Below are 26,539 nucleotides of genomic sequence, written 5' to 3'. Positions count from 1 at the left end.
AGATTGGAACTCTTATACACTGCTGGTGGGAATGTAAAATGGTACAACCACTTTGGAAATCTATCTGGCGTTATCTTAAACAGTTAGAAATAGAACTACCATACAACCCAGAAATCCCACTCCTCAGAATATTCCCTAGAGAAACAAGAGCCTTCACACAAACAGATATATGCACACCCATGTTTATTGCAGCTCTGTTTACAACAGCAAAAAGCTGGATGCAACCAAGGTGTCCATCAACGGATGAATGGGTAAATAAATTGTGGTATACTCACACAATGGAATACTACGCATCGATAAAGAACAGTGACGAATCTGTGAAACATTTCATAACATGGAGGAACCTGGAAGGCATTATGCTGAGCAAAATCAGTCAGAGGCAAAAGGACAAATATTGTATAAGACCACTATTATAAGATCTTGAGAAATAGTATAAACTGAGAAGAACACATACTTTTGTGGTTACGAGGCGGGGAGGGAGGGAGGGAGGGAGAGGGTTTTTTACTGATTAATTAGCAGATAAGAACTGCTTTAGCTGAAGGGAAGGACAACACTCAATACAAGGAAGGTCAGCTCAATTGGACTGGACCAAAAGCAAAGAAGTTTCCGGGATAAAATGAATGCTTCAAAGGTCAGCGGAGCAAGGGCGGGGGTTTGGGAACCATGGTTTAAGGGGACTTCTAAGTCAATTGGCAAAATAATTCTATTATGAAAACATTCTGCATCCCACTTTGAAATGTCGCGTCTGGGGTCTTAAATGCTAACAAGCGGCCATCTAAAATGCATCAATTGGTCTCAACCCACCTGGAGCAAAGGAGAATGAAGAACACCAAGGTCACACGACAACTAAGAGCCCAAGAGAAAGAAAGGGCCACATGAACCAGAGACCTACATCATCCTGAGACCAGAAGAACTAGTTGGTGCCCGGCCACAATCGATGACTGCCCTGACAGGGAGCACAATAGAGAACCCCTGAGGGAGCAGGAGATCAGTGGCATGCAAACCCTAAATTCTCATAAAAAGACCATACTTAATGGTCTGACTGAGATTAGAGGAATCCCGGCGGTCATGGTCCCCAAACCTTCTGTTGGCACAGGACAGGAACCATCCCCGAAGACAACTCATCAGACATGAAAGGGACTGGACAGTGGGTAGGAGAGAGATGCTGAAGAGTGAGCTAATTATATCAGGTGGACACTTGAGACTGTGTTGGCATCTCCTGTCCGGAGGGGGGATGGGAGGATAGAGAGAGTTGGAAGCTGGCAAAATTGTCACGAAAGGAGAGACTGGAAGGACTGACTCATTAGGGGGAGAGCAAGTGGGAGTACGGAGTAAGATGTATATAAACTTATATGTGACAGACTGACTTGATTTGTAAATGTTCACTTGAAGCTCAATAAAAGTTAAAAAAAAAAAAAAGCCTGGGGAGAGTTAAAATTTAAACACTATAAAAGGCTGCTCTCAATTTCTAAACAGGCAGAAAAACTCAATGTTGGAACATGACATTCAGTTCAGAGTTGTTGAAGGTGAATGTCTGCAAGTCACTGGAAAATGGACTCAGAAACTAAGCACGTGGTTCTCATTTTAGATCTACGTAAGAAGAAACAACTTGGGAGCATGTCATGGATTTCAGTTGGGTCCCCCCCCAAAATATGTGTCAACTCAGGCCATGATTCCCTGTATTGTGTGGCTGTCCTCTATTTTGTGATTTTAATTTTCCTATGTGTTCTAAATCCTAATCTCTGCCTGTGGTTAATAAGGCAAGATTAGATTATGTTAAAAGAGGATTAGGGTGGGACTGTAACACTAAGGTCACATCCCTGATCCAATGTAAAGGTAGTTTTCCTGCAGTGTGGCCTGCATCACCTTTTATTTTACAAGAGATAAAAGGAAAGGGAAGTGAGCAGAGTGGGGAACCTTATATTGCCGAGAAAGCAGTGCTAGAAGCAGAGCACATCCTTTGGAGCAGAGGTTCTTGAGAAGAGAAGCTCCTGGAACAAGGGATGATTGATGACAGGAACCTTCCTCCAGAACCCACATAGAGAGAAAGGCTTCAACTGGAGCTGACACCCTGAATTTGGACTTCTAGCCTACTAGACTGTGAGAAAATAAATTTCTCTTTGTTAAAAGCATCTACTTGTGGTATTTCTAATATAGCAGCACTAGCTGACTAAGACACAGCACCAGCTATAAAGAAAACATTCATATGGAATGGAATCCTACCATTAGATATAGTATCAAATAAAACTTGCCTGAGCTAACTGAAATATCGGAGTCCTGGGCAAGAGTAATTTGGGAGGTGGTTGGAAGGGAGAATCTACATAGAAATACTATGGAACAGTAGGAGAAGTTTAAACTCAGTCACTTATACAATGATGTACAGTTAAAGTAGGAAGAACTATAGGGAATTATCAATCAAAACAAAGTGAAAACACAAAAGAGAGTAACATGTGAGGTTTTCACTCTATGTAAAGACAATAACAAACTTAATACGTATATAAGGTCTGAAATACCATACACCAAATAATTACTCTGTAGTAAAAGGAGGGAGATAGGCATGAATATAAGGGAAATTTCCACTTTTTACCATGTATTATTTTGCACTGATTAATTCTATTTAATGAACTTCAGTGATTTTAAAAAAAGGCAAGAATGGAATGTGTCAGAATTAAGTGTTTTAATGTGCACACTGTATCTTTATAATAAAAAAAAAGAAACCTTTTTAAGAGCAAAATAAATGCAATTCTCACATTCAATTTTGTATCTTTAAGATTTTATACAAAAAACAAAAAACCAAACCCAGTGCCATTGAGTTGATTCCAAATCTATCATTATTCCTTTAACAGAAAACAATCTTTTTTTGAGAACCGGTGAACAGACTCTGCAACCCTAATCTAATTATTCAGAGAGCTAATCACCCTCACTTATTAGTACTTAATATATAGACTAGTTTTTTTCCAATTCTTCCAAGACCAAGTTGGTTTGCGTGGAAACCAAATTTGTGAAAGATTCTACCAACGGGATCTTTTCAGGTAACATTGTTTTTGAATTATGTGGTTACACACACATACACTCACTCACTACCAACCCCCCTACCTCCCACTTGAAACTTCTTGTCAGCATAAGATAAATTGATGCTACTATGCTGAGCTGATATAACAACAGCTTGAACAAATCAGGCTGTTCAGCTTAACTGCATATAAATTTACAGAATCCACAGACTTAGTAAATCTTTACAACACCTTGTGGTCATGTAATTGTATGTAACACCCCTGAGATAGGACTGGCCAATGCAGATCATACAACTGGAAGTGCAACACCGTAGGCTGCTTCTTAATAGGCCCAGCAAGATCAAAGCTGAAGGTTGTTTATAAGAATAGAGAAAAAAAAAAAAAAATGATAGGGATGAGCCACTAAACTAGTATATTATTAAATTTGTAAAATACAAAAAGCAAATTATTACAGAAATTAACAAAATCATCCAAAATATAAACCAAAAATTAAAAAATACAAAAATTTCATTACAGTTAAATGTAAATGACACTACTGATATAAGTTCCAAAGCCTAGCTGTGAAGTTGAGAGAAATTGAAGAGAGATGACATTTCAAATGTCTTTACACACACATGCACGCACACAATTTGCATTATTACAGTTTTATCACACAGTAACATTAGAAGCTTGCTGAAAATTTTAATTGCTTTCAAATGGTATAGCAAGACACATAAATTACATTAACATTATTGTCTTTGTTCCAAGTTACCTGAATATTCTCATTCCACTTCTCAGCAAAAAGCTTGTCTGGAAATTCTGCAGGCAGAGATAATTGTTCTTTAAATATTTTAAGATACTGTGGAAACCCAAATGAATTCATTAAGTGTATCTGCCGGTGGGAAAATCGTGACTTCACTCTTTTTTCTAAGAGTTCCAAAATATCCTTAAAAACAAATAGAAACTCCTATAAGATGCATGTTATAAAACATTATCCCAGCATTAGAAAATAAGTATTTTAACTATCACCTATAATAAGTTAATGCTTATTCTATAATACATAGTTTAGCATTCAAAAAAAAAACAACCTCGAAACAAGAAGAACTAGGTGGTGCCCAGCTACTACTACTGAATGTTCTGATCAGGGCAGATAACACATGGATTCTGACAGAAAGGGAGAAAAATTCAGAATGGGACTTCAAATTCTTAAAGAATCTGGACTTACAGGACCTGTTGAGGCTGGAGGATTCCCTGAGACTATTTCCTTGAGTTACTCTTTAACCTTTGAATGGAAAATATTCCCTTTAATCAACTTTAAACCAAGTAACAGTTTAGCTGAAAAAGTAAAGACTGTCACCTTAAGTATTTCATTCTTTTAAAAAAATTATAAAATGGACAACGGCTATTCTAAATCAAGCAAGAAGGCTGAGTGGCAGGGAGTTTAAGTCAATGGGAGTGAAACAACCAGAATAGAAATAATGAAAATACTGATATAATGTGAAGCATGTATCCAATGTTACTGATTATTATGTCTAGAAAGTACTGAACAGGAGTAGGTTTTGCTCTGTATATTTTCACCAAAAATACGATATTAAAAAAAAAAATTTATGCAAACTACTTTAAATAAACTTATTCTAGCCATTTGTAGGCCTTGCAATGCCACATCTTTTTCCTACTATGTTATTCTCAGCTAATCTGTAACATTCTAAGACTTGGAGTAATTGCTGAAAGTTTTGTGACTAGTCAATATACAGCACGACCTGCAAAGGCTGGAACCTGTGTAAGGAAGAAACCTGTCAGAGAAGGAAAACACAAATATTTTCCACTAAAATGAGCAACAGAAAAGTTGTAAGACTGTACCGTGTCAACGGCTGAAAATTCACGAGACCTGGAAAAACAAGGCAGTGCCATGGAGTTCCAGCTCTTACAGGTTTCACTTTAGATCAAGAGTTTCAATAAGTAATTTCATACATACTAAGAAAAACTTAAATAAAAAAATAATAAAATGCAGTAGTACTTATCATATTCATGAAAATTTAAACATCTTCATTGTTTTACGTAACAAAGCCTAAAAACTAAGCATATATGTAATGGGGCAAAGTTCATTCATAAATTTAAGATTAGGACCTCTGGGCAGAAGGAACCAACTACACAAGAGGAAGCTGGCAGGAACTCGGCACAGAACAGGTGAGTTTTTTTTTTTTTTTTTTTTTAATAGATAACAGAACATTTGCCAATTCAACATTTTTCATGTGTACAGTTCAGTCACACCAATTACATCAAGCATGTTGTACAAACATCTCCCCTATTCGTTGCCAAATTTTCCTTCACCCTAAATAAAAACTCACTGTTTCCTAAACTATGACACGCCCTTACCCCTTCTCTCCCACCCCTGGAAACCATTATTACACTTATTATTATTTTTTTTTTTACTGCACTTTAGATGAAGGTTTACAGAACTAGTTTCTCATTATAGTACACATACTGTTTTATGATATTGGTTAAGAGCACCAAGACATGCCAACACTCTCCTTACTTGACCTTGGGTTCCCTATCATCAGCTTTCCTGTTCTCTTCTGCCTTCGAGTCCTTGGCCCTGGGCTGTTGTGCTCCTTTAGTCTCATTTTGTTTTATGGGCCTAATTCTTGGCTGAAGAGTGAACCTTGGGAGTGACTTCATTACTGAGTGAAAAGGGTGTCTGGGGGGCATACTCTTGGGGTTTCTCCAGTCTCTGTCGGGCCAGTAAGTCTGGTCTTTTTTTGTGAGCGAGAATTTTGGTCTACATTTTTCTGTGTCTAGGACCCTCTACTGTGATCCCTGTCAGCGAGGTTGGTGGTGGTAGCCAGATACCATCTAGTTCTTCTGGGCTCATGCTGGTGGAAGCCGTGGTGGGTGTGGTCCATTAGTCCGTTGGACTAACCTTTCCCTTGTGTCTTCAGTTTTCTTCATTCTCCCTTCCTCCCGAAGGGCTGAGACCAGTGGAGTATTTTAGATGGCTACTCACAGGCTTTTAAGACCCCAGATGTTACTCACCAAAGCAGAATGTAGAACATTTTCTGTATAAACTATGTTATGCCAATTGGGCTAGATGTTTCCCAAGACCAGGGTCCTCCCAGCCCTCAGCCCAGTAATTCAGATCCTCAGTGAGTTTGGATGTGTCTGTGGAGCTTCCATGACCTTGCCTTGTACAAGTTGCGCCGGCTTCCCCAGTATTGTGTACTGTCTTACCGTTCACCAAAGTTACCACTTATCTATTTTCTATTTAGTGTTTTTCCTTCCCCAGTCCTTCCCTCCCTCGTAACAATCAAAGAGAAGTTTCTTTTTATGTATAAACCTTTTCATAAGTTTTTACAGTAATGGTCTCATACAATATCTTTTTGTGATTGACTTACTTCACTCAGCATAATGCCCTCCAGATTCATCCATGTTGTGAGATGCTTCATAAGTTCATCACTGCTCTTTATCATTGTGTAGCACTCCATTGTGTGTACGTACCATAGTCTGATTATCCATCTGTTGATGGGCATCTATGTTATTTCCATCCTTTTGCTATTGTGCAATGCTGCAATGAACATGGTTGTGCATATGTCTATTCGTGTGACAGCTCTTATTTCTCTAGGATATTTTCCTAAGAGTGGGATTGCTGAATCATATGCTATTTCTATTTCTAGCTTTCTAAGGAAGCACCATATTGTTTTCCAAAATGGTTATACCATTTTGCATTCCCACCAGCAGTGCATTAGAGTTCCAATCTCGCTGCAGCCTCTCCAACATTTGTTATTTTGTTATTATTTTTTTTTTTTCTAATTTGTGCCAGTAATGCTGGGGTGAGATGGTATCTCATTGTGGTTTTGGTTTGCATTTCTCTAATGGCTAGTGATCACGAACATTTCCTCATGAATGTCTTTTTTGGTGAAGTGTTTGTTCATTTCCTTTGCCCAGTTTTTAACTGGATTATTAATTGGATTATTCATCTTTTTGTTGTAGAGGTGTTAGATTTTCCTGTACATTTTAGAGATTAGACCTTTGATGGATTTGTCACGGTCAAAAAAATTCTTCCCAGTCCGCAGTTCTCTTTTTAATGTTTTGGTGAAGTCTTCTGATGAGCATTAAGTGTTTAATTTTTAGAAGATCCCAGTTATCTAGCTTATCTTCTGGAGTTTGTGTGTTGTTAGTTATGGTTTGCATCCTGTTAATGCCGTGTATTACAGTCTCTAGCACTGATTCTATTCTTTCTTCTATGATCTTTATAGTTTTTGGTTTTATATTTAGGTCTTTGATCCATTTTGAATTAGTTTTTGTGTATGGTGTGAGATATGGCTCCTGCTTAATTTTTTTGCAGAGAAGACATCCAGTTTTGCCAGCACCATTTGTTAAAAATTTGTCTTTTTCCCATTTGATGGACTTTGGGCCCTTGTCAAAGATCAGGTGACTATATGTGGATGGATTTACATATGGGTTCTTGATTCTGCCCCATTGGTCAACATGCCTGTTGTTGAACTAGTACCAGGCAGTTTTGAGTACTGTAGCTGTATAGCAGCTTCTGCAGTCTGGTAGTGCAAGCACTTCTACTTTATTCTTCTTCTTCAAGACTGCTTTACTTACCCGGGGTCTCTTCCCTTTCCATATAAAGTTAATAATTAATTTCCATCTCTTTAAAGAATGTTGTTGATATCTGGATTGGGACTGCACTATATTTGCAAACCGCTTTAGGTAGAATTCTCATTTTCACAATGTTGAGTCTACCTACTCATGAGTATGGTATGTTTTTCCATTTATGTAGATCTCTTGATTTCTTGCAGTAGTGTTTTCTAGTTTCCTTTGTATAGGTCTTTTACATCCCTGGGTAGATTCGTTCCTAAGTATTTTATTTTTTTATGGGCTATTATAAAATGGTATTGTTTTCCTGGTTTCCATTTCTTCACTCTTTATTGGTGTATAGGAATCCAACTGATTTTTGTGTGTTTATCTTGTATCCTGCTAGTCTGCTGAATCTATTTCAGTTGCTTTCTTGTGGATTTTCTTTTAGGTTTTCTACATATAGTATCATATGATACGAAAACAGGGGCGGTTTTACTTCTTCATTACCAATTTGGATGCCCTTTATTCCTTTTTTTGCCTTACTGCTCTAGCTAGGACTTTTGACAGAATATTGAACAGGAGTGGTGATAAAGAGCATTCTTGTCTTTTTCCTGTTCTCAAGTGGAATGTTTTCAGCCTCTCTCCATTAGGAATAATGATATGATGTTGGCTGGTGGTTTTGTATAAAAAAAAAAAAAAAATGTCCTTTATTATGCTGAAGAATATCCCTTCTATACCTATTTTATCGAGAGTTATTATCAGGAATGGGTGTTAGACTTTGTCAAATGCCTTTTCTGCATTGATTGGGATGATCATGAGATTCTTTTATGTGGTGGATTACACAGATTTTCTAATGCTGAATCATTCTTGCATACCTGGTATGAATCCTACTTCGTTGTGGTGTATTATTTCTTTGATATAATGCTGATTTCTATGGGCCAGAATTTTTTTTTGAGAATTTTTCCACCTATATTTGTGAGAGATATTGGTCTGTAGTTTTCTTTTTCTGTGGTGTCTTTGCCTGGTTTTGGTATCAGGGTTATGCTGGCTTCACAGAATGAATTTAGAAGTCTCTCTTCCTTTTTCATGTTCTGAAACAGTTTGAGAAGCATAGGTGTAAGCTCTTCTCTGATTATTTGGTACAATTCTGCAGTGAAGCCATCTGGGCCAAGGCCTTTTTTTGGTTGGGAGTTTTTAAAAACTACCTTTTCAATCTCTTCTATTGTTATGGGTCTGTTCAGATTCTCAGCCTCATTTTCTGTTAGTCTGGTTAGGTAGTGTGTTTCTAGGAATTCGTCCACTTCCTCTAGGTTTTCAAATTTGTTATAGTTTTTAATAATACTGTTATGATCCTTTTTACTTCATTTGGGTCTGTTGTAATGTCCCCCTTTCATTTCTTATTTGGGTTATGTGCATCTTCTCCTGTTCTTCTTTAGTCAATTTGGCCATTGGTTTGTCGATTTCATCGATGCTTTCAAAGAACCTTTGGTTTTGTTGATTCTTTCTACTGGTTTTCTATTCTCTATTTCATTTATTTCTGCTCTAGTCTTTGTTATTTCTTTCCTTCTGGTGGCCATATGCTTCTTTTGCTGTTCTCTATTTGTTCAAGTTGTATAGCTAATGTTTTGATTTTGTCCCTTTCTTTTTCCATGTGTGCATCTATTGCTATATATTGACCTCTGAGCACTGCCTTTGCTGTCTCCCAAAGGTTTTGGCAGTTTTCATTCTCATTTGATTCTAGGAATTTGATTCCATCTTTGATTTCTTCTATTACCCAGTGGTTTCTAAGCAGGGTGTTATTCAGATTCCACGTAATTGATTTGTTTCCCTAGCTCTTTCTTGTTGTTAATTTCTACTTTGATGGCATTGTGATCAGAGAAGATACCTTGTATTATCTCATTGTTTTCGATTTTGTTGAGGGTTGCTTTGTGGCCTAAAATGTGGTCTATTCTGGAGAACATTCCATGTGCGCTGGAAAAGAATGTATACTTTCTTTGGGTGTATATGTCTGTGATTTCAAGTAGGCTGACTGTGTCCTCTAGATCTTTTGTACTTTTGCTGAGTTTCTCTGTAGATGTTCTGTCCTTTACTGAGAGTGGTTTGTTGCAGTCTCCTACTATTATTGTGGAACTCTCAATTTTTCTTTTCAGTGCCGTTAGAGTTTATGTATTCTGGAGCCCTGTCACTAGGTGCGTAGATATTTATTACGGTTATGTCTTCGTGACGGATTGCCCCTTTAATCATTATATAGTACCCTTCTTTGTCTTTTATGGTGGATTTTGTTTTAAAGTCTATTTTATCTGAGATTAGCACTGCCGCTCCTATTCTTTTTTGGTAGATGTTTGTGTGATATATTTTTTTTCCATCCTTTGATTTTTAATAAATGTCTTTGCTTCTAAGGTGTGTCTCTTGTAGACAGCATATTGATGGATACTGTTTTTTAATCCATTCTGTCACTCTCTTTATGGGTGCACTTAGGCCATTTATGTTCAGTGTAATTATTGATAGGTGTGAGTTTATTGCTGTCATTTTGCAGTACTTTTTTTTTTTTTTTTTGTGGTGCTGACGTTTTCTTTGGTCTTCTTCCTCCCCTGTGCCGAATTCCTTTTGTTTGTGGATTTTTAAAAAAATTTCTTCTGTTTTTGTAGATTTTGTTTTTGCTGAGACTTCATGTTTTTCTTCTTTATTTTGATGAGTAGGTTTGTTGAATTTTGTTGTTGGTTACCTTGAAATTTAGCCTTATCTTCCTAGGTTTGAATGAGTCTATTATTACTTGGAATCACCTTACCTTCCTCTCTATTAGAAAGTTCTATACCTACACCTTTTATTTCCTCTTTTGTTGTTCTAAAGTTGTTGTCATTTAAAGATTAACCTCTCTGATCCTCTGTTGTGAATCTTTTGGTTTTGAACAGTCCCTGAGAGTTCATTTCCTAGGCTGGTATCTGGCTGGTATGATCTTGCATCCTAGATTCAAGCTGTTGTCTGATATTTGTTCTCAAACTGAAGGACTCCCTTTAATAATTCTCCTAAGTTTGGTTTTTACATATTTCCTTAATTTCTGTTTATCTGGAAATGTCCTAATTTCACCTTGATATTTCAACAAGAGTTTTGCAGGATATATTATTCTTGGTAGGCAATTTTTTCTTTCAAGGTTTTATATATGTCATTCCATTGTCTTCCTGCCAAGTAGTCAGAGTTTAGTCTTTTTGTTTCCTCTCTGTACGTGACTTTTAGTTTTTCTTGAGCTCCTCTCAGGATTCTTTCTTTGTCTTTGGTTTTAGCGAGTGTGATTATGATATGCCTTGGTGACTTTCTTTTGGGGTCTATCTTATATGGGGTTTGGTCAGCTTCTTGGATGGTCAGCTTTTCATCTTTCATGATATTAGGGAAGTTTTCTGTCAGTAATTCTTTAGTGATCCTCTCTGTCTTTTCTGTTTTCTCCCCCTGTTCTGGAACTCTGATCACTCGTAAGTTTTTGCTTTTGGTTGTATCCCATAAAATTTTCAGGGTTTCTTCATTTTTCTTCATTCTTTTTTCTGATTTTTCCTCAAAGTGGTATCCAAGTATTTGTCTTCTATTTCACTGATCCTGTCTTTTATTGTTTCAAACCTGCTCCTCAGACCTTCTATGACAAAGTCCATTTCTAAAATCTTGTTACGTTTTGGATTTCTAATTGTTGTTTTTGTATGATTTCTAGTTGGGAATTTATTTTGACATTTTGTTCCTGTATTATTTTCCTGAATTCTTCCACTGTTGTGCATGCATTTTCCATGAATTTTTCTGCCTTTTTGGTGAATTTGTCTATTTTTTCCTCATTTTTGTCTGCTTTCTGCTCCAACTCCTGGATAGCTACAAATATTAGAGATTTGAACTCCCTATCAGGTAGTTCCAGTGCCTTTGCTTCTACTGGAAAGTCATCTGGTATTTTATTTTGGACACCTACTGGAACCTTTTTGTCCCTTTTTTTTAAAAATATGTTTTGATATTGTCTGCTGCCTTCGAGACATTTAGTGGTTATTTTCTTCGCTTATTGATTGTAGCTTTGTTTGTCTTATCCTACTTTTTTGTTTTATTTGGTTATGTCTCAGCAGGCAAGCTGTGAGTTCTTTGTTGTTTGCTCATCTGTGGGCATAATACTTTTTACCTCCTTGTCCAATGGGAAGGGCCAGTTGCTCAGCTATGGTGCAGCGGGTAGGTCCAGCGAGTGCTCTATCTCTTGCTGGGAGCTCTGTGAAGCTGCTTTCCCATACTCCCTGTCTGCCCATCTCCGACAGGAGTCTAAGATGGCAAATCCATGCTATGTTAGCTGATAGGGGACCTCTGCTTGTATCTCTCCTTTTCTCTTTCAGTTTCTTATTCCATTCAGTGCTTGGCTGAGTTCTTTATATCTTCATTTGATGCTTAGGGTTCCAGGATTGATGTTTGTCTCTGTTTTACTTAGTTTTTTGGGTCTTTGCAGTGGAGGACTGCGGTGGAGTATACTGATGCATTTTAAGCTACTTGTATTTGTGCTATGCCTCCTTAGGAGGAAAAGAGAATCAAGTTTACCATCTAAGAACACCAAAAAACAAGTAGATAACTAAGACAATGTACTGAATAGCCCAAATGTATACTACTTTCAAGGGCATAAAAAGTTTTCTAATACGTAGGAAATACTTCCACAAAGCTGATATGCATTCAAACCGTCCCAGATACCAAAAGGATAGTAGGTAAGGTGTAGGTTAATTGTACAAGTAGGTAGGAATTGTCATTCCTAAATCTCTTTAATAGTGAACTTGGGCAATCTTACAAAAGAAGTCACATTACGAAGAGTTACCATATGACGCAACAACTACACTCCTGGGCAAATACCCAAGAGAAATGAAAACGTATATCCCAAAAAAAAATCTTGTACAATACTGCTCACAGCAGCATTAGTTATAATAGCTAAAAAGCAGAACCAACCCAAATGTCCGTTAACTGATGAATGGATAACCAAAATGTAGCATATCCATACAATGGAATATTATTCAGCAACAAAAAGAATTGAAGTACTGACTATATGTTACAACATGGATGAACCTTAAAAACATTATGCTAAGTGAAAGAAGCCAGTCATAAAAGACCATATATTATATAATTCCATTAATACAAAATGTCCAGAATGGCAAATCTAGAGAGACAGAAAGCAGATTAGTGGTTGCCTGGAGCTGGAGAAGAAATGAGGGGGTTGGTGGTGACGGCTAAAGGAGAAAAATGAGGGGCTCCTTTATGAGAAGAGAGGTGGCTCTTAACACCAGTTTTACCTGAATTTCAATAAAAATGTGCATGCTATGATAGTAAAATAAGGTGAACACAAAAAGGCCTGTGTAGCTACCTAAAGATACAGATTCAACAAGTATAGGGCCTTCACAAAGTCATGTGGTAGTGACATCTGTACTAAGGCTGAAAGCATTCTCAAATCCCCCAAAGAGAACAGAAGCCACTATCTACCGTGATAGCTTGATAGACATAATCCCCTCCATTTCTGGATATGTCTGCTCACAAAGTTAGGATGGTATCATTTTGCGTTGATTCAAAAAAAAAAAAAAAAACCAAACCTGTTGCCGTTGAGTTGATTCTGACCCACAGTAACCCTATAGAGCTGAGGAGAACTGCCCCATAGGGTTTCCAAGGAGTGTCTGGTGGATTTGAACTGTTGAACTTTCGGTTAAGAGCCTCAGGTCTTAACCACTGTACCACCAGGGTTTCCAAGTATTCTCAAAATATGGGAAGAATCTTAAATGTAAAAGAACTATTAGCAAGTTTAACAAAATAGTGGTGAGATTATTTAACTGCCTCATTTACTTCCTAATGAAGAAATTATATCTGTATAGTTTGGCTTCATCCAGTGATTCCAGTGGAGAAAGGAAGTTTTAGTTTATAACTATGTGTGACAGTTTTCTTATTTTTCTCAACCGAAGCTAAAAAGTGGGATAAATGTATCAAGCATTGGTGAAATACAATAGAAAAAATACCCTAACAGACAAAAAGCTATGTCAGTAACTGAACTGAAATCTTTACTATAATCAATTTTTTAAAAAAAATACCAAGACTTACCAATCTACATGTAAGACCAATAACTGCTACTGGAGTCTGTGCAGCCTGAGAAATATCAAAAAGAGTATAGAGGAGTGTTTGGTTTTTATGATGGGCAAAAAGATCGAATTCATCTAAAATGAAGATCACTGGGCAACTGCTACTCCGGTTTCCTATGATAAAATAACAGTTTTCCATTAACAAGTAATTATACCAACCTTTCTTAAATTTCCAAACTGTTTACTACATTTTAGTACTTAAAACTCAATTCAACAAACATATATTGATAACTACTTTGGGGTAGGGAACTTAGTGACACATGTGCATCTAGTCAACAAGAAAATTATTCAGGGAATTAAGAGAGCGTCTACTGCCGTTAAGGAGTTTGCAGTCTAGTTCCTGGGCTTTAATAGTTTGATGAAAAATGAAGACAATCATATAAATGACTTGAAACTATTGTCTTTAAAACTATGTAAATATAATTCTTTTAAAATTAGAAAATTGACAAAGAACTTTCAACACATAAATAGAACCAAAACGCTTAGGAATTAAAATATAAAGAAAATTACTAATTTATGAACAAAGAGGCTTTGTTTAGTTAGCAGAAATTGCAAACTATATCTTCCTACAGAAATCATTTTTATAAACAATGGTTGGACTATGAAGTTCAATCAAAGCAACTTTAATTCCTTCTATCCACAACTTCTAACATTTCAACAACAGAAGAAATTTCAACATGAGGCTCCTGGGATGTATTTTTTTTTTAACCTAAGAAGGCATCAACGTTATTTTAGGTTTAAAGGCTTTACGTTTGCATAAAATGGTAAAAAGAAAACCTGCTAAAGGGAGACTTACTCCACCAAATAATAAAACATATACAGTAACCTGAACGGTTTAATACTGGCACAAACCAAACGGACTATTCAAAAGTCTAGAAGCAGACTCAAATAATACAGAAATTTAGTATTTGATAAATTATACCATTATACATCAGTGGGGAAAAATGGTTTATTTAAAATTAGATCCTCATTTCACATTTCATACCAAAATAAATCCCAACTAAATTAAGAATAAAAAACATATGTATTAGACAAAAACATAGATAAATGTTTCATAATTTGGGGGCAGAGAAAAATTATCTAGAAAAATATGACGATTTAAAAAAACTAAAATGCTTGTTCAGCAGAAATATGCAAATCAAATTTTAAAAGAAGAGAAAAATAAGCACAAGAACTCCTATAAACCCTCTGGCATCGAGCTGATTCCAACTCACAGTGACCCTACAGGACAGGGCAGAACTGCCCCATAGGGTTTCCAAGGCTATAAACCTTTACAGAACCAGACTGCCACATCTTTCTCCTGCGAACCGGCTGGTGGGTTCAAAATATTAACCTTTCGGTTAGCAGCTGAGCACTTAACCACTGCACCGTCACGGCTCACTTACAAAATGATAAACACCACCACTACCGTTATCAAAATTATGCAAATTAAACCACAATATATATTTTTCCTCTTAGATAAACATTAAATTTAATACCTATTATTTTGAAAGTTGTGAAAAAACAAAGATACTCTCAAATATGTTTAGAAATATGAACAGATAAAACCTTCTTTGGGTGCTTTGGCAACATTTTTTACTTTAAATGTGGTGCCATTTAACATAAAACCTTACTTACTGAAAGTTACCCTAGAAAATATCTGAATGATTTTCTAAGCATTTCTAATTATAAAAATTTAGAAACAAAAGTCCATAACTGCTGATTAGCTACTACAGTACTTTATAAAATGGAACACAAGAATCATAAAAATAATGATGCAGATCAATATTTACTAACAGAAAAAGATAATGTTCCCAACATATTACTGAGTGAAAAGCAGACCACAAAACAATATATAAAATATACACATCTCTATCAATAATATGCTGTAGGTGCATAAAGAAGAGAAATCAAATATATTACTAGAGATAACCACTATTACAGTGCTGGGATTATAGTGATCATTACTTTTTTCATTTTTCTGTATTTTGAGTATTATTTTGTAAAAGCACACATTACTTTACAATAAGGAGAAAAATAAGCTAAAAACAAATATTTCTGATACTTCTAGATATGCTAAATATTTACCTTTTTTTAAAGCTTCAAGAAGAAATGAAAGGTTTTCGGCAAAGCTTCCCTAAATAACAATAAAAAAAGATGCCATGACTAGAAGTTTAGTAAAATAAAGAATTAAAGAGGGATGTCAGGTTCTCAACAATATTGTATTTATTTTTTCCTAATAAATGACAGCCACTGGCTGGATTCTAGGCTTAATATCTCCAAACTTACAATCAAAAACTTAAAATATAAAACCTGTCGAGTCAACTCCAACTCATGGTAACCCCATGTGCATCAAGACTAGAACTGGTTCCAAAGGGATTTCCATGGCTGATTTTTCAGAAGTGGATTGCCTGGCCTTTCTTCACAGGTGCCTCTGGGTGGACTCGAACTTCCAATCTTTCTGCTAGCAGACAAGTGCATTAACCATCTGTGCCACCCAGCACACATTACTGAAAATGGCAATGCAGTCATGTTGGAAATTTTGTATTTTCTGGACAAAATCTGTAAAAACATTAATTTTATTTAAAAGTAGTTTTGCAGAGCATCTATATTCTAAACAGTCAAGAGAACTAGATGAATTTTGTATTTTCAAACATGTCCGGCTCTTTCAAGTCTCAAATTCATTTGTATGGCTAAAGAAATGACCACTACTTAAATGAGATCCCAAAGGAAAAGACAGAAACTTCTTTGAAATATTAGATACTATAGTATTTCTCTATTCAAAAACGTATTTCAGATTTCAGAATTATATATACGTACTGTATCAAATTTGACTATGTTTACTTGGAACACAGCCAAAACATTTTTGGATACAACTTAAATACTCTAGATAGAAATTAATAGAGTAGCAGATGTATTATTCAGATGTTCCAGCTTGTGGCTAGAGGTCCTATTAAAATATTTTTTCATTAAAGTCATTTGTACTTCATTCAAATTTTTTTTAATTTAAAGGAACAGCCAACTTTAAATGCCAGCATATGTAAAGCAGAAAAGAAACATACTTGTTTTTCTCCAAAAGAAACCCAACCCACTTGTTTGTTTCCCAGTCAAGAGAACTGACACAAAATAGGACAATAGGTTTTTAAGGGCTTCCACATATTTTCTAATGATCCCATGCTGCGATCTTAATACTATTACCAAGATAGACCATGCAAGAGTTATCAGACATAATTTAAACTGCTCTAAGAGACAACCTGTTGGGAAATCATTGGTCAAAGTTACTTAAATGTTGTTTGTCTTTTTTTGTTGTTGTTAATTAATACTATTACACCTGTCCAACATCAAGAACAGCAAAACAGAAAAGCTCTAGCTTGAGGTAAGTAACTTAGGTTCTTAAAGTCCAGTCTCTGACATTTTATGATCTTAACTAAGTTAATTAAGCTTTTTGAGGATCAGGTGTCTAAATGACATAGAAAGAAGTTAAACTAATAATCTCTATGCGCGATGACCATGAGAATAATAAGGAAGCAACTACGCCTTTTATTATTTCACATGAATCTGATATGAATATGTCCATTTAGGAATTGCCAGAAACATCTATCTAGATCAACTGGAAATAAAAAGCTACAGTTAACATACTTAACAAAAACTTTCCTTGACTGAGTAGGCTACTAGCTTTGACATTGCATGCTGAATATAAGATAGAACATTTGATTTATAGAAGAGGCATTTTAAAATTGCACTTTAAAGATCTGTAGACTATGCAAAAAAAAAGGGGTACATATATGGTTGGTTCAACTTTTTATAGATAATAATTAAAGGATAACATTTCCAAATGCCTTCATATCTAGGAGGCTTACACAACTGTGGCAGTAGAGCACACAGTTGAGAGATTAGACTGACAGCACTCTGCCTGCTCGTGAGTAACCAGAAATGAACTTGGAATGTATATAACCCACCTCTATTGCATAAGAACTATGAGAATGGGCCTCTTCATCATGAAAATTAGGGTGACTACAAATTATGTTAATTGTTTCCCTTAAAGCCTATGAATTAGGTGACAGGTTGAAAGTTTAATAGAAGTTTCAAAACATATCTAATCATATCGAAACAGTTTTTTGTTTAATTTACTGATGTTCAACTGTCCTGAGACTCCGAGCTATAATGACAATGTGGTATGGATAAATTTTTGAAAATATTTTTAATAGTAAGAGATAACTGACATTTGTATACCACATTACCATTCAGCCAAGTTTGTTTTTTAAATATAAATAATATTTAATACTTTCTTCTTCCTTTAGAATAACCCTATCAAGCATGTATAATAAATTAATGCCCAGTTAACAGATGAGAAATTTGAAATTTAGAGACATTCTGACATTCAGGTTCACCAGCTAGGAAATGATTATGAGGCAAGACTCAAACTAGCAATTGTGGCTTTAAATTTAGCACTGCTCTTGTGCACCGAAGTCTCAGCTGCTAGAACTTGGATTTTTGTTTTGTATTGTTTTTTAAGTGTACTAGTTTATCTCCAAGGATAAAGATGCAGAAAAATTTATCTTATTGATAAGGCAACAAACTCAGTATCTACATAAACCTGAATTTCTTAGCTATTTTAGCTAGTATAACCTACTGCAAAAAAGAAAAAATACATATATATGTATATAAAACAGAGATTTGATGAATAAACACATAATAGTATATCATACATTTTTATGATAATAATCTTACATATTTCAGTTTAGAATCTCTGAATCCCTCCCTAACCTCCCCCCCCAAAAATGTATACTATACAGATTTTACTTTGAAACTTATTTAATAAAAGAACTAAAATGATACTTACAAAAACTTTATCATCAACTACGTTTTCCAGATTTAACTGCCTAGTGATTTCCTTTAGAGCTATTTTATCATTGATCTGCAGAAGTCCTGAAACAAAGGTCCATTTAAAAGTAGTTAATTAAAATGAAATACATATTTGATACAATGCAGATTATCTCCCTGTCAAGTATGCTTTTCAATGCTTTCTAAACTTAACTAGAAAGAAAAGTGTCGAAGGCTGTTAGTTTACACTACTACATTTTAAACAGCAATGAGAACATTTGGTAGACTCAAAGAACTATTCTCCTTGGGGCTAGTGCTATTAAAAAAAAAAAAGAAAAAGAAAACAATTAGGGCAGCACAGAGCTCTTAAGTGTTTCCTTTATTTTAAATTTCTAAAATTATTGTGTATACAATGATGAAGGTTGTTAAGCATAAATCCAGTTTTTCCTAATGTAATTATTGATACACATTTACAACATACAGTTATGGGTTGAACCGTGTCCCCCAAATATATGTGCTGTAAATCCTAATCCCTATACTTACGGATGTAATACGTTAATGTTACATCAGTGTAGGGTGTACCTTAAGCTAATCACCTTTGAGATAAAAAACTGGCAGATTAGGCACAGACAGGCAAGCAGAGATGGGGGAAGAGAGACGTCATACCACATGAACATGGCCAAGAAAGCAAAGAATAGAAGCTGAAAAGAGACAAAGACCTTCCCCAGAGTGTACGGAGAGGGAAACTTAGAGTTGGCAACCTCAATTTGGACTTTTAGCCTTCTAAACTGTGAGAAAATATATTTCTGTACGTTAAAGCCACCCACTTGTGATATTTCTGTTATAGCAGCACTAGATAACTAAGATACACACATATGATTTAGTTTCAGAGTATAAAAAAAAAGTCCACGTGATTTATATCATTTCCAATGGCAAAATGATACTTACCATTTAGGTGAACTTGTAATACATTTTCATTCACTTCTTCTATTTGCATGAGTTCCTTTAAAGCATGATTTATTAACTAAATAAAATTTTATAAAATATTTAATAATAGGTAAAATATGAAAACACCATTTTCTCTTTTAAACTATGAATGGAAGAAATAGAACATAAACAGACTGCCTTTTTTAATTAAAAAGAACATATTCAGATTCTTTAAACATAAGAGGTTTAATGAGAACATCTCATGTCTGACTTTTTTTTAAGAGGCAGTTAGGACTGATGCCACACCATCTCAGTTAGCTACCCAAATTTCTAATAAATACTCAGAAGCAACCCTCGAGTTTTTTAAAGAAACATTTCTCTACACGTCACACAAAGTGATGGTTCATGAATTTCATATCTCAGTACATTATAAATCTTTCTTAACACTGAAATCAGATACAAGTTATTGAAATACATATTAGAATAATACTAAATGATGGTAGAAGTCTACCCCCAATACATCAATTCCTATAGAATATTGTGAACTACTTTGTTTTTATTATGAAACAAAAATCAAAAAAGAGCAGGATGTTAAGTTGAGAAAAAGATGCTCCCTCAGTTGCTATGTACACACAGGAAGTCCTTATTAAAGAAACTTCAAATGTGCAACCAAAAAACTTATTAGTAAAATGTAAATTCATAATTATACACAGAAACAAGAATAACACCTTAAGCTGTATAATTATAAATCTTTGTATAATTAAAGGTTTCTATGCCATATATGGAAACCCTGGTGGCATAGTGGTTAAGTGCTACGGCTGCTAACCAAAGGGTCGGCAGTTCAAATCCGCCAGGCACTCCTTGGAAACTCTATGGGGCAGTTCTACTCTGTCCTATAGGGTTGCTATGAGTTGGAATTGACTCAATGGCACTGGGTTTGGTTTTGTTTTTTTTTTTGGATGCCATATATGGTGAAATCTTGAGTTGGAACTCGACAAGACTGCCTTGTTTCTCTGGGCTTGCAGGTTTTCCACCTTTGACAGGGTACAATCACCACTTTTCTATCACTCTCTATATAGTGGAAAATATTTTTGAGTTTTCGTTCTGTGACAGGTATCTGCCTTATATAGGTTCCAGCTTCTGCTGTACTTACATTCTTTGTATTTTTTTGAATTGTGACATCCAATCACTCTTGTATTGCCTGTCATATACACCTATTCATATTATTATTACATACCAAAAATCCAAACCTGTTTCCGTTGAGTTGATTCCAAGTCACAGGACAGAGAGGAACTGCCCCAGAAGGTTTCCAAGGAGCACCTAGTGGATTCGAACTGCCGACCCTTTGATTAGCAACTGTAGCTCTTAACCACTATACCACTACGATGTGTATTACTACATAGCATCTTTTAAAATTTGAAAATAGAATTAATAAAACCCAAAAAGCCTTTAAAAAGGAAGAATAATGATGAGGTATTGTTCCTTCCAATGTTAAAAGAGTACTATCACAAAAATAAATGGTTCAGGAAAAAGAGGCTGTATGCAACAAAAATTAATACAGATGGAATCAAAATTTAGTGAGCACATAAAGGATTATTTAACAAAGGCATTGTGACAACTGTTAAACTATTTTGAAAAAAATACTATTTATATTTGCTTTTACAATAAGCTATTTCTATTTGTCACCGCAACATCCCTGCAATAGCAAAAATCAAATATCATACTCTTTTTAAATTATTAGGCTTCACAACAGGGTATCAAACACACCAAGCTATTTCTAGTACATTTGTATGGTTTTTAAAGCATAGAGATCACAGTTACTCTAGGTCTTGTCAAGAAAGGATGATCTCACAATATTACTTGTCATATTATTAGGAAAAGCCCTGCTGAGAAGTAACATTTATAAAAATCTGTCTGAAGGCAAGGTGGTACTTCTCTGCCTTTGGATCAGGTCAGACCCTAACCATAACATTGCACTCTCAGATGATATTAACTTGGTTCTTCAAAATACTTCCTTGAGTATGTTTCTTAGTCATCTGCTGTGTTGTTTCTCCTGCCTCTGGATATGTTACTTATACAGTGAAATAAGAGAGAGCCAGAACTTGACAAGACTGCCTCGTTTTTTCCAGGTCTTGCAAGTTTTGCGCCTTTGACAGGGTGCAGTCTTACCACTCACTTTTCTATCGCTCGTTTTAGTGGAAAATATTTGAGTTTTCCTACTCTGAGAGGATCTTGCCTTACACAGTTCTGGCTTTCACAGATTTTACTATATTTATATTTTGCCTGGCTCTGATTTTCTGTTTTAAATCACACACACACAGACACATACACACACAGACACAGACACACACAAAGGAGCCCTGGTGATGCAGTGGTTAGGTGCCTGGCTGCTAACCAAAAGTCCGGTGGTTCGAATCCACCAGTCACTTCACAGGAGAACGATGTGGCAGTCTGCTTCCGTAAATACTTACAGCCTTGAAAACCCCATGGGGCAGGTCTACTTTGTCCTACAGGATCGCTATGAGTTGGAATCAACTTAACGGCAATAGGTTAGGTTAGGAGTTAGAATTCGACTCAACAGCAATGGTTTTATATAAAATGTTTTTTAAAATTTAATCAGCGTTTCTTTGTTTTTACTTCCATTCACTGCCTCACAGCTCAGAAGTGGTTCAGCTAGACCAGCTAAGTAAGTGATCTTAGTTGTTTTCTAGTACACATTTGTGTGTATGCAGTTAATTCTAGTTAAATGGCAGGCCTGTGTCCTAAATGCCACAAAGCCTTCATACTTAGAAAGTAGCTCATTTTGTCTTTTATTTTCTAGCTTACCCTAAGACTCCTCCTGTTGCATTTTATCCTCAGAGAGAGCACGTAGGTCACTCCCATACATTAGACAGATGGGTAGTATGTTCCTTCCATAATGGCCACTCAAGCAGATTGATCCCTAACTATTCTCTAACTTATAGAGAAATTGGTCCTTTGTTTTTTAAGTATTATTTATTTTGTTGTTGTTGAGGATATACACAGCAAAACACACAATTCAGAAGCTTCTACACATACAATTCAGTGACAGTGACTACATTCTTCAAGTTGTGCATCCAGTCTCACCCATCTTTACTGAGCTGATCCTTCCCCAATGCCATAAACTCACTGCCCCCTAAAGCTACTATCTAATCTTTCAAGTTCCTGTTGTCACTTCGATACCATATACATAGTTTTTAATGCTTAAGGCAGATATTCTTTATCAGTTAAGCTAGATTATCGTTCAGTTTTAAGAACATTTCAGGATATTTTTGGTTTAGGTTTAAAGATTAACAGAGGGCAATAGTTGCAGGGGTCATCCAGACTCTGCGGCCCCAGAAAGTCTCGAGTCCGTGAGAATTTGAAATTCTGTTCTGTGTTTTCCCCCTTTGGATAAGTATTCTTCCATAAAATCTTTTATCAAAATGTTCAGTAATGGTAGCTGGGCACCATCCAGTTCTTCTGGTCTCAGAGCAAAGGACACAGTGACTCATGGAGGCAATTAGCCACACATGCCATATCCTCCACCTATTCCTAGCTCTCCTTTTTCCTCTGTTGCTCCAGGTGAATACAGACCAATTGTTGTACCTTGGATGGCTTCTTATGAGCTTTTAAGACCCCAGGCATTGTGCAACGAACTAGGAGGTGGAGCAGATGCACTAAACATGTTATCAGGCCAATTAACTGGGATCGCCATGAAACCATGACCCTAAACCTCCAAACCAAGGAAGCAAATCCCTTGGGGTGTGTTTTGTTGTACATAAGTAGCCTCAACAGCTATTCTTATATTTCCAAGTAATTAGCTAGGTAAACAATGGTATAATTTAAGTGAATTTTTACACGGACATATTCTCACCTTTTCAAATACTTTAAATGTTATATACTAAAAATAAAATCAGTTGAGCGTTAAAGTTACATGAAAAAGTATAATCAGTTTGATTAGTTCCTTTCTACATTCTCTGTAGATAAAAATTAATTTTATAAACATACCAGCAAACTCTCTTAGACCTGCAGGCATAACAAAAATAGTAGGGTTTCTTATGCTCGCCTACTATTAGAATTCCCAAATTTTTTAATAAACACAAGATTCAATAACATGAAACTAGAAGAAACAGCCCATTTAACCATCTAGCAAGTCTCTTTGTCTACAATATTTCTATAATTACATATAGGAGAGTATTTTCCACAGTTGAACATATGAGTTGGAACCATAATAAAGGATAAATAATATTTTAAATACAACAAAGCACACAAACTCTGTTACCTTTTTCAATTAACTCTAGATTTTCATTTTTGTGTATTTCAGATAGTTTGGCCAAGGGTGGTATTTTAAATATAATGTTATTTTTTAAATTTGAATTCACCTAATTATATTATTGAGTCTTCTTGTCTAAGAATAAGCTATATTGTACCATTTATTCCATCATTTTTATATCTATGGAAACTCCCACACACAACAAATTATAAACATGGCACAAGTCAAACAATACTCCTTATCTTGTCAACCTCTACACATTGGAATGCCCTAGGAATAAATTAAACTGTACAGAATTGGAATACCAATAGGGGATTCCTCCAGAGTCCAATGAAGTCATGACTTAAAAGCAACAGAACAGGGCTCTCGCTTAAGAAGCAACAACAGGAAGACAGACTGTCAGCACAGCCAATAACAATCTATCCACTCTATAAGCTGATAATTACTGTCTTAATAGCTGCCTCCTTGTTTATACTTGAGTAAATAGAATTAAGATAAAAAAATATGTGTTTATAATAAGATGCTGTAACATAAAAGAAAGGAAACACTGAACTGATGAAAAATGTTAATACTGAAAACACAGAGAACATGTTTGGGATTATTTGAGCTATTTAAGCTATTTTGAAGTATCTGTATTTATCAACTTAGATAAATACAAAACAAGGAAATAAGAAAGTATATGACAAGAGATAAATAAGATTGTTAGAAAACTAAACTACAGCATCACAATTAGCCAAAAAAAAACCCAAAAAACCAAACCCATTGCTGTCGAGTTGATTTCGACTCATAGGAAACCCTGGTGGTGTAGTGGTTAAGAGCTCTGGTTGCTAACCAAAAGGTCGGCAGTTCGAATCCACCAGGTACTCCTTGGAAATCATATGGGACAGTTCTACTCTGAACTATAGGGTCCCTATGAGTGTGAATCAACTCGACGGCAACAGGTTTCGTTTGATATCACAATTAGAAGGAACAAATAACAGAACTGATAATGAAGAAAATCACATGGGTGATATGACAGAATGGTGAGGAAAAAGAAAATGATGATAAAAACAAAGGTTTAATAACTGGATACTCTAACTCTAAAAAAGGACACGTACAAAAGAAAGAAAAAAATACTCAAAGATTAAAAAAAACTATCCCAAGGGACGTCATAAAAGATGGTGGAGTACAACGCTTCAGGAATTGTTCCCTCCATGTAAATAATTATTGAGCTGGCAGGAACTATCTGAATCAACTTCTTAAAACCCTGGAGTCTTGTGAAACTCTTGTAGTAGCCAGGGAGAGCTCAATGAAGAGGCTAGTAAATTTTAGTATAAAAATTACACAACATATAAAAAAATAAAGTATGCCCATTTGGAGGAAAAATGGATTTAACAGAAACCATCCCTGAGGACAAACACTAGAATTATTACTCAGACATTAAATCAACTGTCTTAATTATAGTCAGCGAACTAAGGAAAATCACAAAGAACTCAAGGAAATCAGGAAAACAACCTGAGAACAAAATCAGAATATCGATAAAAATAAAAATTATAAAACAGGGAGACAAACAAATTCTGGAGCTGGAAACTACAGTAACTGAAATGAAAAACTCACTACAACTGTTTAATAACAAGTCTGGGCAGGCAAGAGAAAAGATCAGAGAATTTGAAGACAAAATAATTGAGCTCATCCAGTTCGAGGAGAAAGAATAAAGAAAAATGAACAGAGCCTGAGGAACTTCTGGGACTTGATCAAGTGAAGTAACACATACATTATCAGAGTCCCAGAAGGAGGAGAGAGACAAGGCAGAAAAAATGTTTGAAGAAATAATGGCCAAAAATTCCCCAAACTTCATGAAAGACATGAAAATATAAAACCAAGAAGCTCAATAAACTTCTTAAAAGAGAAGGTAAACTCAGAGACCCACACTGAGACTCACTATAATCAAACTGTCAAATCTCAAAGACAAAAGACGCTATTTTGATTGATAGGGTAATTCATAAAAGGAGGAAAAAGTTTTTTCACAAAACACAAACTAAACAAAAATCTATATAATTCCAAAGGGGAAAAAAACTGTGACCCAAGAGTTCAACCCGCCAGCATGTTTTAAGTAATTTGCAAAAATAATTTTTGATGTATTTAAAACATTCTAAAAGTTCAACTGAATGTTAATTACAGAGTCCTCTTCTAAAAACTATACTAAATAGCACTGAAATTGAAAACAAAGAAAAATCAAAATAAGGAACTCAAAAAAATAGAAATAGTGACTGTGGAAGAACTAGTTATGAGGATGGAAACAAATTAAACAGAGGGTTGAAACTAAAAAAAAAATCATTATAAATGTGATAATTATATAAATAAATTTAAAGAAAAAAAAAGGAAATTACCTATGTCTAAAATTTCAATTTATATACTTCAAACAATACTGGAAAACGGGAGAAGACAGAAAAGTCTTTATTTCTTCATTTTCCATAATGTAAAGTCAACATGTTTTAATAATACGTAATTTTTAGATTAGAGGCGGGACGAAGATGGTGGAGTAGTCAGACATTTCCTGTGGTCCCTCTTACAACAAGGACCCCCTCAAAAAAGTGAATCGATTATATGTGACAATCTACAAGTTCTGAACACCATAGCCAAAGTTGAGGAATTGGACTGAGCAGCAGGGGGAGTGAGAGATGGTTCAGAAGCAGAGAGAAGTCGCCAGACCTGACCCAGCGGAAACCGGCACCCTGCAGGCTGGATTGGATGGTGCATGCAGTGAGGTAACCAGTGGTGCTTGGGACGCGCTTTTCTCATTGGGAGAGATCAAGCCGCGGAAAGTCTGCTTAACCCTACAAAATCAGCAAGAAGCAGCGCTCATTCGG

At 35.6% G+C, this 26,539-nt stretch overlaps 1 protein-coding gene across 13 annotated transcripts in view; it reads right to left on the bottom strand.

Moving 5' to 3' along the window:
* ORC4 (origin recognition complex subunit 4) overlaps positions 1–26,539 on the bottom strand; it is a 116,170-nt gene that overhangs the window by 23,583 nt on the left and 66,048 nt on the right. For 6 of the 13 annotated variants that reach the window (XM_064287221.1, XM_064287225.1, XM_064287223.1 and 3 more), the window contains 5 exons: positions 19,439–19,514; positions 18,510–18,595; positions 15,755–15,803; positions 13,650–13,801; positions 3,763–3,936 (listed from right to left, as the gene is read on the bottom strand). In XM_064287221.1, coding sequence (XP_064143291.1) covers positions 3,763–3,936; positions 13,650–13,801; positions 15,755–15,803; positions 18,510–18,595; positions 19,439–19,514 — 537 coding nt within the window. The remainder of the gene's footprint in view (positions 1–3,762; positions 3,937–13,649; positions 13,802–15,754; positions 15,804–18,509; positions 18,596–19,438; positions 19,515–26,539) is intronic. The other 7 variants (XM_064287231.1, XM_064287229.1, XM_064287227.1 and 4 more) reach the window with 2 other exon arrangements.

This window comes from Loxodonta africana, chromosome 6 (genome assembly GCF_030014295.1).
Source record: "Loxodonta africana isolate mLoxAfr1 chromosome 6, mLoxAfr1.hap2, whole genome shotgun sequence".
NCBI classification, from domain to species: domain Eukaryota; kingdom Metazoa; phylum Chordata; class Mammalia; order Proboscidea; family Elephantidae; genus Loxodonta; species Loxodonta africana.
This window is presented reverse-complemented; position numbering and strand designations above follow the sequence as displayed.